At 43.2% G+C, this 14,634-nt stretch overlaps 1 protein-coding gene across 1 annotated transcript in view; it reads right to left on the minus strand.

The window, feature by feature from the left end:
• Positions 1 to 5,217: 5,217 nt before the first annotated feature.
• CDK5RAP2 (CDK5 regulatory subunit associated protein 2) overlaps positions 5,218 to 14,634 on the minus strand; it is a 71,710-nt gene continuing 62,293 nt past the window's right edge. The window contains exons 34-39 of the mRNA XM_080355792.1: positions 13,848 to 13,931; positions 13,463 to 13,722; positions 11,460 to 11,606; positions 9,866 to 10,004; positions 6,628 to 6,674; positions 5,218 to 5,782 (exon numbers count right to left, since the gene is read on the minus strand). Of these exons, the coding sequence (XP_080211918.1) occupies positions 5,723 to 5,782; positions 6,628 to 6,674; positions 9,866 to 10,004; positions 11,460 to 11,606; positions 13,463 to 13,722; positions 13,848 to 13,931 (737 nt within the window). The 3' untranslated portion in view covers positions 5,218 to 5,722. The remainder of the gene's footprint in view (positions 5,783 to 6,627; positions 6,675 to 9,865; positions 10,005 to 11,459; positions 11,607 to 13,462; positions 13,723 to 13,847; positions 13,932 to 14,634) is intronic.

Raw genomic sequence — 14,634 nt, forward strand, 5'->3', positions numbered from 1 at the left:
GTGTCCTTAGTCATTTGTGTCCTTAGTCGTTTGACCTGCCGGTGTCACCAGCTCGTGCCACATCCCCAGTGTGCAGCAAACCATCTGCTCCCGGTGCCACCGGCCAAGGAGTCGGGGACCCAGAGATGGGAAAGGGGGATGTGTTGGGGAAAAGGTGGATTAATAAGGTCATAAAGGCTCAAAGCCTTGGTGAAAGCGCCCTTTGGGGTTTGACCCCATGATGTGCTCAGAAAGCTGTTGTAGCACAAAACACGTGCATGGGAGTGGCTAATACCAATTTAATTGTCTCTAGCAGCAAGAATGGGCTTAAAAATGTACATGCACATGCATATGGGTGTGTATGTACATATGTGCAGATACCAGGAGGGATGCAGAGAGCGAGCCTCCTCCCAGGAGAGGGCACGTGCCCCCTTTGCTGTGTTTGGTGATGTTGCACAGTCGATGCCATCAGCGCCGGCTGTTTGTGTCCCGCTGAACACAGCAGCTCTGAGCCAGTTTGTTCAACACCGGAGTACAAGTGGGAACAATTTGACTGCTCTTGCTGTTCAGCTGCTCCGAGCAACCCCAGCTACAACAGCTTGAGAGAGCGGAGGGTGGGTTTTTTTGCTTTCCTTTAAATAAATGGGCATTTTGTTTCTTGAGCTGCTAATGTTCGTTTTGCGTGCGGGCACGCGATGCCGTCCCTGTTTGAGAATGCACACAGCGGAGTGCAGAAAATAAAGATTGCATCTCATGCATAATGCATGTCCCAGCAACCCGCTTCAACAAATTACCCAAGTAGATTCCTCAGATGGCGGGGCTGGGGGGAAGGAGAGGAAAAAATACTGTAACAAGTATCTTTCTGAAGAAATGACAAGATAAATGCATAAAAAAATAGGCATGCAGAGCTTTTCTCAGGAGGGGTCAGTTCAAAAATTAAAGGTGATGTGGTTGCTGGGTGCGGAGCAGCGGGTCTGAGCGCAGGATGGGGCAGGGGCAGCTGTGGGTACCAAAGCACTTGGATGGACGGGGAGAGCCCAGCGGGGCTGAGTGCTGGATTTGTGTTGTTGGGAGCTTTATTAGAGTGACTTCCTAGAGTAGATATGTAGGAAAATGGGCTACTTGTGATTTATTTATCACTTTTGATTTTCTGGTTTGCAAAGATGTGTTGCAACTCTGTGCCAATGCTTGAATTCCGATGTTGTGCTGCTTCTCTGGAGATGGGATGGAGCGGTGCAAAACCTAGATGTGATGTGTGGGAGGATGGTGAGAACGGGACAGAAAGGTGGGAAAGGGGCCACTAAAGTGACTTGAAATCTTTCTTGTTTCCTCGATGTCACCAGCCCAGGAGCAGCCTTGGCTGTCGCAGCGGCTGCTTTGCATTTCAGAGAAGCCGGAGGCTGCAGCCTCTCCTCCTGCAAGGCTATTTGCTGCAAACACATGCTACAGCCTTTATCTCTGCAAAAAGGCATAAAGTAAGTGACCAAGCTCCTTCCCCGTGCTTCACCCCCTGCTAAATTGGAATTATGCACTGCAGGGGAGGCAGCAGCCCCCTGCCCTTCCCTGAGAGCGGTTCCCTCCGGAGCGATGCGCTGTGGTCGGTGCCCAGCGTTGAAACCCAGATGCTGGATTGCGAGTCCAGCGTGATGTCGAACTTTGTGGTGGGGAGAAAAGAAACCAAACAGGCCTTTTAGTAGCAAAAGGGGTTTGTTTGGGGTTTATTTCAGCTTTCTGCGGGCAGAAGAGCCGCAAGACGGGCAGGAACGCAAACCCAGGGAAGCGGCTTCGTGCTGGAGGATTCGCAGCTGCAGGGACGCGCTGGGCTCTGCGCAGCTCGGTCCGGTCCCGCTCCCAGCCCTGCGTCTCTGCCAGAACAACCTGCTTTTGCCATCTAGTGGCTCTGCCAGAAAGGCTCAAAAATGGACCTGGGGAGCCAAGGTGTGGAGATGGACCAGGTCAGGAAGGGAGAGCCGGGGGAGAAGTGAATGCGGGGTATCTGTGCTTTTCAAGCAGCTTATTTCCAGGTTGTTACGGCAAACGAGACCAGGCTCTGCAGGGTGTGCTGCTGGTACAGGAGGGTTGATGTTGGCATTTATTGGCCTGCCGGGCCCGGCCAGAGCATCCCCAGTGCAACACTGTGCTTGGCTGCATTGCCTCGGCCAGAGGCCAGGAGCGACTGACTAGCAGAACCTGCACCCAGGTGTGCGAAAAGCTGTGAAAAGCCTCCTAGAAGCAGTTGCTGGGTGTATCTGAAGGGCTTTAATAGGTGCAGGAGCAGGGGCATGCTTGCTCTGGATGGTTTGACCTTGCTCACAGCAAAGCCAGGCGGCTGCTCCCAGGCTCAGGCTTTAACCCTCAGCCCACACCTGCCCAGGGTGGAAAAGCTCTGGGGACCCGCAGTGTCACTCAGCTTGTGACCAGGGGTCAGGTTTGGTTGCTTTAAAATCAGGATTTTGGCATCAATAGAATTACGAAGAGTGTTGCCACTTCCTTTTTATATGTTTTCTTCCCATGTTGTCATTTCTGTTGGATTTGGAAGCGATGGCAGGATTTGCTTTCCATCTAGTTCAGGAGTGACTAGGATAAATGCAGAATGGGAAGAGCGTGCACTCCCCTGGGCTCGGTTCTCCAGGGCACAGCTCTGCCCGTCCCCACAACAACCTCGTCCCTCCCAGGACCCTCGCGAGACCCCTCTCAGCACATGGGATCCCACAAACCTTTACCGGCTCCCTCACAAAAATGTAACTGGCAGCTTTAGTCCAGATTAAAATACCACCCAACTCTGCTGCACTTTTGTTTTTAACCGCTTGAATGCATTAGCATTGATTTATTTTTAATACAAGCGACCACCTGTGATATTTTTTTTAATATTATTTGTGTTTGTTCTGTTGGGCAGAGGTAATTACATCGTGTTCTCAGGCTGGAACCGCCGCATCCAGCTGTGCTGCCCGGAGGGGTGGGGGCTCAGGGCTACTGGGTTGTATCTAACACTGCTCTGCCCCCGTGGCACCAAGTATTTCCCTTATTCTGGTGTAGCCCTGCATGTTGCCATGGGCCTAAAGAGAGGGACAAAGCCTTGTTTTCTTTTTGTTTTTAATTTATTTTTCCCTTATTCTGAACAGGCTTTCAGCGTCCTACAGGGGGACCACAACCTATGCTCTGCCCCCCCAGAACAGAGGCTCAAGGTCACAGGTAAAGCCAACAGACCCGCAGGTCTCCCCAACTTACCCTAGTGTTCGTTCCTGAACCGCTCTGGCTTGTTTCAAATCACCTTGTGCATGTAATGAAAGTACAGGCAGGAGCTCACTAAGCAAATGAGCCCCCTCCTTTAATTCCATTTGCTTACGCTGCTTATTTTTCTCCCGCATAATTATTTTTAAAGGAAAATTTAATTTTGTTTAATGGGAACAAAGTTTAACACTCCATGAGCTTTGTCTTCCGCAGCTCTCCATCTGCTAAGCTTTTTTTAGTTTAATTCTTTTTAAACCGGCCCAGTAAACTGTGTGTGTTTAAGAGGCACTTCTCATTAAGATGAAATACTTTGATCTCGTAGGATCATCTGTTTTTAAAGAGGTAATGATATACCATGGTGCTTTTTTTTCTCCCTGTTAACCAAATCTCCAGAGCGAACGCGTCCCCTTGACCTGCCCAGCACCAGCGCATCCTCTGCTGGGAAATGGATGCAGCAATCGGAGCTGATTGGGAGGAAAAAGGGTCAGGACAAGAGCTCTGAGAGGGCCCAGCAGGGACTGGTAAGAGGGAAGTGGCAAATCAGCTCAGGAAAGGGGAGAAAGCATTAATTAATTTGTAAGTACAGATGGTGTAGGGGGTGAAAAGGCTGCAACAAGACCAAGAGACAGGGGTGTACTATATATAGATGTACAGCTGTTTCCTTCAGGTGTTATAACTCAAAAACGTAGGATGATTAATTTTAAAAGTTGAAATGTATAGCAGATTCTGATTACATCTGAGTGTCTATAATTTAGCTACTTAGTAAAATTAACTTGACGTTTTTAGTGAGCTGTGAGGACAATAATGTGTGAAGAGACTGAAGAACAAGTTCGACTGCATGCTCTTCCCTTGCCTCCCCCTTTTCCAATTTGCAAAGTTTATTTTTAACTTTTTTTATTTTCTTTCTGGCTTTTTTTCTCTACTCCAGACAAATGAATTTGCCTCCCCCTGCTGCCGGCTCAAGACAGCGAGGGTTTGTTCTCGGGCTCTAATTTCCTTCAAAGGACTGGAGGTGCAGCCAGAACTCAATGGGAGCAACCCAGGTAAGGGTGGGAGGTTGGGGGCTCCAAGGCAGATAGTTTCTCAGAGCAGGACACCCCCAGCAAGGCTGCAGGACATCCCATTAAATACATTTTCATGCTTAAGAGAAGGTCCCTTGTTATCAACGTGTGCAGGCAGGTCCTGGCAGGGACACATTGACAGCACACGGCTTTACGTTGTTGTCACAATCTGACAGACCACTCCACTAACCAAGTGTGACCTGTGTGGTACTTGGCTCTTGTACCGGCACCCACCCAGAATTTAGGAGCGCGGGTCTGCCCAAAGGGAGGATGCAGCCACTCCAATTAGTAAATATCAAGCTGCAATTTAGAAGCCGTAAAATCTACTTTTGTAACCAACAAATGACTTTAAATTCTGGTTGTGTTAGGGTGAAATTAAGTTATTTTCCCAGTTGCAGGCCCTCAGCTCGGCTGCAAAACCAAGTGCTCAGCTGCTCAAACCTGAGACACCACCGCAAAGGCGGGATGAGTGGAACACAATGGGCAGGTTTGGTGCTGCTATTCTCTGGCCTTGACAAAGTATCGCTGTTATATGTATCAACATGGGAGATAAAAACCCATTGTAAAAGATTTATTGAAATTTGAGAAATATTTTAGCAGAAAAATAGATTTCAAACCTGTTTGGCTGTGTTGCTCAAGTGGCCTTTTGCTCAGCACAGGTCTGGGACACGGGTGACATTCATGTTTTGCCAACAGCAAAATGGTTTTTGACTTGCCAGGGCTTCCCCACCCCATATGCAGCTGGTAAGGATTGGGTTCATTTCATCTGAACTCAAGAAACCAACATTGTAATGTGGCTTCTTTGTTCAATAAGTGCTCAAGGTCTGATGTTCCGAACAAAATAACACCAACACATTTGTGACTGTTCTTCATTTTAATTGCCTGATTCTAAGTCATATTTTCAGACCTAACAGCAGTCTCAGTTTCTAACAGGGCAAAGAGAAAGCTCAGCATCCGGCAGCTTCCAGAACAACCTTCCAGGTATGTTTAAAATGCTTTAAAATATTGAACATTTCTCATATTGCTATAAAACAATGACAGCTGGCAGGATTTTTTTTAACCTACATTCTTTTAGCAGCCGATAAACAATTTGGGAGCTGGATCACGTTCTTGATTATTTCAGGACCTGTTTGACTGCAACAACAAATAGTTTTATAACATGACAGATACAAATATAAAATTTCAAATGAGACGACTTAAAAAATCTGGATTTTTCTTTACTACCTCCAGTACCTTGCTTCTCTAATAAATATTAAAACCCATCTTTTACATTACAGAAAATGTTAAATAAGTTATTTGCCAAAAGATTTTTCTTTTGTATTTTTTTTTTTTGGTCAAAGGCTGAATTCCATTAAAAGAGCTGAACAAACATTTTTACATCAATAAATAGTAAGGCATAAAGAAGCAAACAACAACCACAGGACCAGTTTGTATCAGCAGAACTTTCTCCTTCAGAGAATCCTCTTTTTGCTGCTATAGGTAGGTGATTTTTGATTCTCAGCTGCTGGCACCTGGATAGAAAAGCAGTGATTATTACTGTTTTACAGTACTTCAAACACACACTATTTGTCCCTACCCCCGAGCCATTAATGCTGCAAAAGCATCTGCAAATAGGAGCTTCTGCGTTCAGCAGGTCTTCAAATTAAAGCGATAAGACTTCTGTAAGCAGAAAGACTTTTTAATGTTGTCACTTTAACTCGGGTAGCGTAGCAGCTGTTCCAGGTTTTGCTGGTGAAGGGAGGGAGAAGATTCGCAAAAAAGGGGTTTTTTTGAAGGAAATTTAAGGAGGGTCTGGGAAATGTACAGAGTAGAGTGGTGTGAGGAGAGGGTTGGGATATAGGAGTCAAGAAGTGTGTTACATCCTTCTGGAAGTAAAGTCTGAAGCTTCTGGGAGAAATCAAAGCTGAACAGCAATTACTTAAACACTCAAACTAATTTATTACATCACATTAGCAAACAGCTGTTTGCAAAAGCTTGGCCTGTTGGGTCTGTATTTTTAACCAGTTATTAACACATACACAGGTGTTAAATAAGGGTGCCTTTTGTGAACTTATTCAGCAGACAGGTCATTGGACTATGATCTGCTGAAAATAAACTGCTTGAGGATGATGACAGACATGAGTATTAATCTAGGGAAAGCATCAGAAAGGTGTGGATTTAGCTGTTTACCTGATCAGTCATAAAACTCTAATTGAAACTTCAAATATTGCAGAATATTTATCATACTAACCTGCTGTCAGCCAGACTTGATTAGGTGGCAAACCTAAAGCAAATCGGACTAATTCTGCAAAATACTACTGACACAGCAATGAATATTTCTAATGAATATATACCAAGGAATTAAAAGGTTACTTACTTCCAGGTTTCCTCTAGCTTTCTTCAAGACATCATGAGTTAAAACCACTGGAAAGAAAGAGGAGATTAAAAAGAATATTGCACAGTCTTTCTATATTCTCTGTATTCAAGTCCTGAGACTAAATATTAAATAATGTCTGAATTCGGGTCTGCACGATGGGCAGCGCTCAGGCAATGACCTGCAGCCCCTACCACAGCTCCAGAGCTGTTCTTCAGCCCCGAGTCCTGCTCAGAAGCTCAGTCTGGTGTACAAAAACCAAGTGAAACAGCCCCAAATTGGGCAATGCTGTACAAGCAGAGTTGCTCAGGTCCGAAGCTGTGCCACCCCGAAATGCCAACTCCTGTGTTCTGTCTAGCACATAATCTGCTTTTCAAATCTAAATAGCGGGGAAGAGTTTTCAAAGTTTTTCTACCATACCAAGAATGAGAAATGTGAAAACACGCACAGCTCATCACCGTATCGACCAGCACACATCTCAACAGCCCCCTGTGATACCCATGACCAGGTTCCCTTGATGTAAGTCATCAAAAGACTTTCTGTTCATTTCAAGGTGAGATGGTACATGATCTAACTACAATTTGGGAGCCCACTCAGGCTGGGGGAACTGTTAGCAGGAGGGGGAGAAAAATTGTGCTGTGAAGAGGTTATGGGGGGGATGATGGGCTGGGAAGAGGCCAGATGGCAAACAAATTGGCCAGATCCTTCAGCAGTTCAAGGACAAAACAAGCTGTATTTGCTATGGGGAAATCATGTCAGGGCTTGCTTTGGAAGGTTCCAAGTTTTCTCTGTTCATCCAGCTTGTCCGTCCCCGTGGGGAGAGCGCGAGACCCGCGTACGGAGGAGGGGATGCTACTAAGGAAAACTGATATTTAGAAATGTCAGGTTAAATATGTGATTCTCTAATCTGTGTCAGCTCCATAACTGCCGCAAAATACCATTCACAAGCACCAATTTAACATTCCAGTCTCAAAAAATAAACAATTTAGCCATAATAAAGATTTTTCATTACAATAATGAGAACCCAACAACTCCAAGGGTATAGCTGTCATGCGATAATTACACCCTTGGCAGATTACTGCAATTTGGCACTGCATTGTTACATGTTCAGAGGTTCAGCTGAGGTTTATAAGCAACGAGTTCTCTCGCCAGAGAAAACGCACAGAAGACTCTGAGCCGCAAGAATGTTCCAGTCTCTGCCTCGAAATGTATTTACGAACACTCAACTAAATAACGGAGGGAACCTGAATATTCTCAGCGGAGTGGCTTTGGAGAATGAAGGCAGAGAAGGTCACCTGCTGCTGTGCCTTTGCTTTCTTACTAGCAAAAGGAGAAAGGAAGAAATACCAAAAAAACAAGTGTAAGCATCCTAACAAAACCCAGCAGCTTCATATGATCCACTGGGTTTGTTGTATGCTTGGTCAGGAGTTTGTGTACAGATGCAATTTAGCAACATTTCTGAAATTGCTCTTTAAGGCAAAGGTAACCTGACATCTGTAATTCCCGTAATGAATGAAACTTACAGAAAATCGTATCCAGGTCTTTCTGTGCAGCTCAGTGCTCTCTGCTCATAAAGAACTCTGCTAGTAAATTCATTTCACCTGGCAAACTAGATTTTTCTAAATCAAAAATATTAAATTCAGTACATGAAGAGAATGTAGAGGATGTGACACTAACAGCAGAGCTGCTGCTACCCAGGCAGTGCTTTGCATTAAGGAGATTTCAGGAAATGCAGCTTTGTTTTGTTAGGACCTGGTTCAGCTGAAGCTGAATGCCCTGAAAAGGAGTGAGGAAAATCAAGGGGAGATGCTACAGTTTTCTTCTTGAAAGGGTGGGTGGGTGGCCATGGGGATGACATTTTGGCCATAAGGGTAAAAAAATCTCTGCCGATTTATACTGTGCCCAGACCTATTGACATTACTCTGTATGTCTGCCTGAGATGTCACTGGAACCAGGAACTGACAAAACAAATCTACCCCAGGGATATTATTTGGGCAGACACAATAGAGTGGCTTTGATTTTCTATATGACAACCCTAAATGGAACTATTTAACTTTAAAACCTGAACGAAACATAATTTTGGATAAAAATAATCTGCAGGCACAGAAGATACATGTACCTTAGATATAAAGATTACAGGCTATGGAGCAAAATAACATTTATTCCTGTACATTGCATTTAAATGACTTGAGCAACTTAGAGTATTATGGCCATTTTCATAACTTTGTGTGATGTGTAACATTTTACAGTCTAGATGAATTACTGACAACACAAGTGCCATTCTAGCATAGACTAATGAGTCATTTAGTCCCACACCTCTTAAGACAAGGTAAAGATAGTTGGGTTTTTTTAAAGAAGAAAATTAAATCCTCCTCCTGCAATACACATATTGCCACAGTATGAAGGTAGAGAAGAGGTTACCTGCATTCAAATCTCTTCTGATGAGTGATTAAACTCTAAAGCAGAAGAGATTAATCTCTTAAAACAGACACCTGGCTTAACACAGCTACAATATATCTCATGTCCCACTTGTTTTCATGCTTCTGCATAATTTTCTCAATATGGCTGCTAAGGGTAAAATATCATTTCACAGCATGTCTTAATTTTTCTTTAAAAAAATGACTTATAGTAAGCTTTTGTTTCACTTGTTCTGAGCCTTCTGTTCTCTGGCACTTCTCGATCTGGTGTGGAACATTGAGAAATCTCTTTTCCTGCTGCTCTGGCTTTTCCCAGTGCTCAGTTCTCTGGTGCGATACACAAAACAGACAGAAAATCTACAAGCCCAATGCCACCATTATCAAGACTGAGGCAAAGTCATAATTCTGAGGCCAATGTCAAACACACTTTGGCTGGGATGGTCTACAGCACCAGTAACTTTGCCTCTGCCAGGAACTGTTGTAGAGTAGAAAATGCAGAGAATGGCACTATCTGAAAGGGAATAACTCAAGTAATTACTGGCAATTAGTGGCAGCTGCGTAGATTGACACATTATCAGTGGGCTGTGTAAAACTGAACTGCTTCTCATGATATTCTATGCAGCCTTTTGTAGCTGGGCAACTTCTTTCCATCAGTTCGGTACAGTCTGAACCTCATGAATTGTCACAAACTGAGTGCGCACAAGGAAAACCAGCCAGAGCAACTGCAAAAGAACAGGTGCCTGTATCTATTTTGTTGGTTCTACAATTTTAGAGGTAGCCACGGACTATAAAAATTAGAAAAGCACCAGTACTGAAGTACTTACGCTGGTCAATGATGACTCTCTCCATGTTTTCCTTCAGCTGGTTGGTGGAGTGCAAGCGTTTCACTGTGCTGTGTAACTTCTTCTCTTGCTCGGACAGTTTCTTACGTAATCTCAATATTTCTGCTTTCATTCCTTCATCCTACATTGCAAGAAGAAAACGCATTAAGGCATTATATAAAACTACTTTGTGCATTGTTAATTGCTGAATATTTTTGTACAAGAGCCCTCAAGCTTCTTCGGAGTATGAACAACTTAAAATGTCCTTTCATATTCCCATCCTCATGCAAACTGAAGCTTATCCATTTTTCTTGTTGTGCCACTTGTTAAATAATACTGTCTTCTGGAATTCGCCCCTAGCATTTAGCTCTTCAGAAGAACTGATTACTCACAGCTCCTGTGGGGCTGAAGAGAAGGCAGTGAATGCTCAGTATCTTTTAGAATCAAGCTTCAAGAGATGTTCTTTCATACCCTGCATTTAAGACATCAGAAGCAATCTAATGTTCTTAAGATCTCAGAATGTTGGGTAACAAACTCCAGAAAAGACGTAATTAGACTCTAATTAGGTGCAGTCCTGGGATTTGGGGTCCCACAGACATTGAGTGATCCAGATGAAGAAGGTTTAGATCAAGTATATTACGGTAAAGCATTAGATGCATCACACATACACTGAAAGACCTGTGATTTGTTCAGATACTGAAATCCAAGCCAAGATATAGCTGTCTCTATAGAATATATAAGGGTACAAGTGGAAGTATGCACACTTGTCAAGACATCCCAAAGAGGTGCTCAAATATCAGTGAAGTGTATGAGACAGCACTGTTCATTCTTACTGCTTTTGTGATTTTGCCCATCTAAGGATGCCAGAAAATATCAACAAAAATGTTATTACAATTATATCTAAAATGTTTATTTTCCTAAGGTTTCATTTTGTTTTCCAGCCTCCCTTAGGAAACACATACAAAAACCTTGGTGAAAAACACTTTAGAATTATTTTAAAGCCAGAGCTTGAAACAGTTTCATTACTGACTGCTGGTACCATGACAATACAGATAATTCATTCCTCATTCAGTCTACTTCCATTCATTTGCATAGCGCAGTCCTTTTTAGTTAAAATGTTATAAAACTTGTCTTGGGGTTTTGTCATACTTTAAAAAAAAATCCTTATTTTACAGCTTAGGCATCAAAAATATAAAATACAAATGTAGCTGATATTAAATCAAAGTTGCTGAAGTTCTGTTGTTACTAGTATATACATAATCAAATTGAATTTCGTTCTATAACAAGGAGTCCAAACCTTTTCTTGTTGAAATGGAACATTTGCCACCGGCGTAGGATTCCTGACTATCATGTAACACGGCTACAGATTGCATCTTTAATATAAAGTATTTTGTAAATAAATACCCTGGTTTACAATATGATCAGGACACATTCAGCCTTAGCCTGCAGTGATGAGAGCTGAATAAATCCAGACATCGGGCATCCTGGGTTCAAGATTTTCAAAAGATTTTCCCAAATGACATGTTCCTAACTGCTGCATCTTCCCTGACACATTACAATAGTTAACCAAAAAACCCCAAATGGAAAATAATGGTACCTGAGTGCCATGAGCAGTACCAGGTCCAGCTTTCAGGGGCAGGGAAACTCTCCAGAGAAGCTTCAGTAAACGTGCAGCCTCTTCTAAAATTTGCTGTACTGTGTGAATATTTGCAGAAAAGCTGTGCAGTGACGTCTGGTCCGGTACCTGGATCGTAGGATCAGAGACGTTATATTTTATGCTTAAAACATTAGGAAAATGCAATCTTAATTAATGGTTTCCATCCAGTTGGTATGATTTCATATTTAAGATGATGTACCCAGCTATTGTGTGCCACTAAAGCTAATTTGTTCGTTTACAAAGACTGCTGAATTATGCATTATCTGAGAATTTCAGGAAGGGAGAGGATTTATCCTAATCAATAGCCATGATTAATAATAGATTGTATTTACTAGATTTGCTATGCCACATGGTAACAGTTGGCAACTCTCTTCATTTTCCATTTGCATTTCGTGTCATGCTATTTGAAAGTCAAATGATTACAGACATCAATTTAAGCAATATAGATGTTTCTTCCTTAGCAGACCCTTTAAACTGTTCTGTTTAATGCTAAAATAACTATCAGGACACACATAAAATGTTTTCCTTTGCTGACAGATGAGAAAAGCAAATTGAAGAAATTGCATAAATGTGAAATAAAGGAGGGAAAGAATAGACGGGGAGCAGATGAATTACCAAAGCAATGGTGATACAGAAGGGGAAGGGTAATGGAAAAAGCATTCACAGCTCCTGCCCCATGCAGCACATAATTTGAATTCTTTTTTTAGCATAGTTAGCTAACCGGAATCCTCCCATCACATAAATTACCCCATTTGCTAAGTAGTTGGAAACTTCAGTGATGCAGAGCTTGATAGGAAACTGCAGATTGGGAAACTTGCTGCTTTTATCTTTACACCAACAAAACAAGTTAAAAACTTACAGAGAGATTACTTTTTCTGTCGTTATCAGTATCTTAACTAGGCCATTGGAAAATATATGATACTTCAGAAAGTCTTGAGTGTTATTCAGACATCATTTGACTGTGTGAGCACACGTGATAGCGCAAAAAGCACAGAATCACAGAATGTCAGGGATTGGAAGGGACCTTGAAAGCTCATCCAGTGCAATCCCCCCCATGGAGCAGGAACACTCAGATGAGGTTACACAGGAAGGTGTCCAGGCGGGTTGGAATGTCTGCACAGAAGGAGACTCCACAACCCCCCTGGGCAGCCTGGGCCAGGCTCTGACACCCTCACCATGAAGAAGTTTCCTCTCAAATTTAAGTGGAACCTTTTGTGTTCCAGTTTGTACCCATTGCCCCTTGTCCTGTCATTGGTTGTCACTGAGAAGAGCCTGGCTCCATCCTCCTGACACTCACCCTTTAGATATCTGTAAACATGAATGAGGTCACCCCTCAGTCTCCTCTTCTCCAGCTCAAGAGCCCCAGCTCCCTCAGCCTTTCCTCACACGGGAGATGCTCCACTCCCTTCAGCATCTTTGTTGCCCTGTGCTGGACTCTCTCCAGCAGTTCCCTGTCCTGCTGGAACTGAGGGGCCACAACTGGACACAAGATTCCAGGTGTGGTCTCACCAGGGAAGAGTAGGGGGCAGGAGAACCTCTCTGACCTACTGACCACCCCCTTCTAATCCATCCCAGGATGCCATTAGCGTTTATCTGTGGGGTTTTTTGTTGTTGTTTTTGTTTGGCTTTTTTATCGTTTCCAGTGTAACAATCACCAATTTCCACAGTAAAAGCAAATAGTTTCACTTCAGTTTAAGTTGCATGTAAAAGCAAGATTGCTTATTAAAGGACCAGAATTAACTAATTTATCCATAGCCTCATTAACCCTCAATCACAAATACGTGCCTGCATCTAGATGAGACTCCGACTGCCAAGGTGTCCTGACAGAGTTATTCAGTTAATGGTGCCTGCTGCACCATTAACCTCCTCCTTTGCTTTTGTAACCTATACATTTTGCACCTCTAGGTAAAATTCACCATCTTGTAAGAGCTTTCACTGTTTACCTTTATCCCAGACTCCTGCAGTTTCGTACCAGTGACCTTTCTTAAAGAAATCTCCATTTCTCCTAAAACCTGTTGCCCTTCTGAGATCTGTTTCCGCAGAGCGTTATAATCCTCGATCAAGCCAAGGACGTGGCGCCCGTTTTTGTCTGCCCACATCCGATGTCCGGGCACCAGGCGGGGGGTACAGGCCGTGCTGGACGACGAGGTGCTGCTGCAGTGTGAGGTGCTGTCTACATCGTCTTTAGAAGCTGGATGCGTACCTGGGACAGAAACAAAGCGTTTAATTTTATTAACCTTACATATAGAGCTAATTGACACAGATGTCTCTTAAACAGCAAGGCTGGGATAGTGGTAACAGGCATGTTTAAGATACTTTGGAATGTACCTGGTTTTGCTAGCGAAAGGCAATGTCCGTGTTTCTGCAGCTCAGAAATGTTTCTCCCAGTAGCAGGGCATTTGCAAAGATTTTCTATGTATAAAAACAGCACAAGGAAGAGTATATCAGTAGAAGTTAACATGTGTTAAATAAACTTCCTAGCTCTACTTCTGTTCCTTTATTTTGCTGATGCTGCACTTGGACTTAGGAAGCAGGAAACACAACTAATTTTCTAGTATCATGTGATGTATCTTCCAGTATTTACCTACATTAATCTTTTTAGCATCTATGCAAAGTTCCAGGTATCTCCCAAAATCAAGTCATAGTCAGAAAATCTACAATACAACCTGATGAAGATGTTTTAATCAACAAATGTAAGCTTCCCATTAACTCTACAAAAAAAGTATGATGCTCTCCACAGCTATACCATACTTAAGATCATACCTACATCCTCCTCCTTCTGACCTTCCAAATTGTCCAAGTAATGAGTAAAGATTAATCACAGTACATGTAGAAAACGAAAAAGTTCAGAAGTTCAGCTGTTGACATCCCCAGGAGTCTTTCTGGTTCATATCAAACCAAGCTATTATAATTCAATTCACCGTTTTCTTAAAGAAATAACGAGCTCCAGTGCCTGACTGCTCTACCTGATGCAGGTCGAAAGCAACATCCAGGATTCTATCTACAAACTAAGCCGGAACAAATGCGATTTGGAAATACTGGTGGTCCAGGTTTCCCATGAGAGCTGTTCCACAGCCACTTGATCATGACTGGGAACCATCCCCACGTGGAGCAC

Source organism: Nesoenas mayeri (genome assembly GCF_963082525.1).
Source record: "Nesoenas mayeri genome assembly, chromosome: 18".
NCBI classification, from domain to species: Eukaryota; Metazoa; Chordata; class Aves; order Columbiformes; family Columbidae; genus Nesoenas; species Nesoenas mayeri.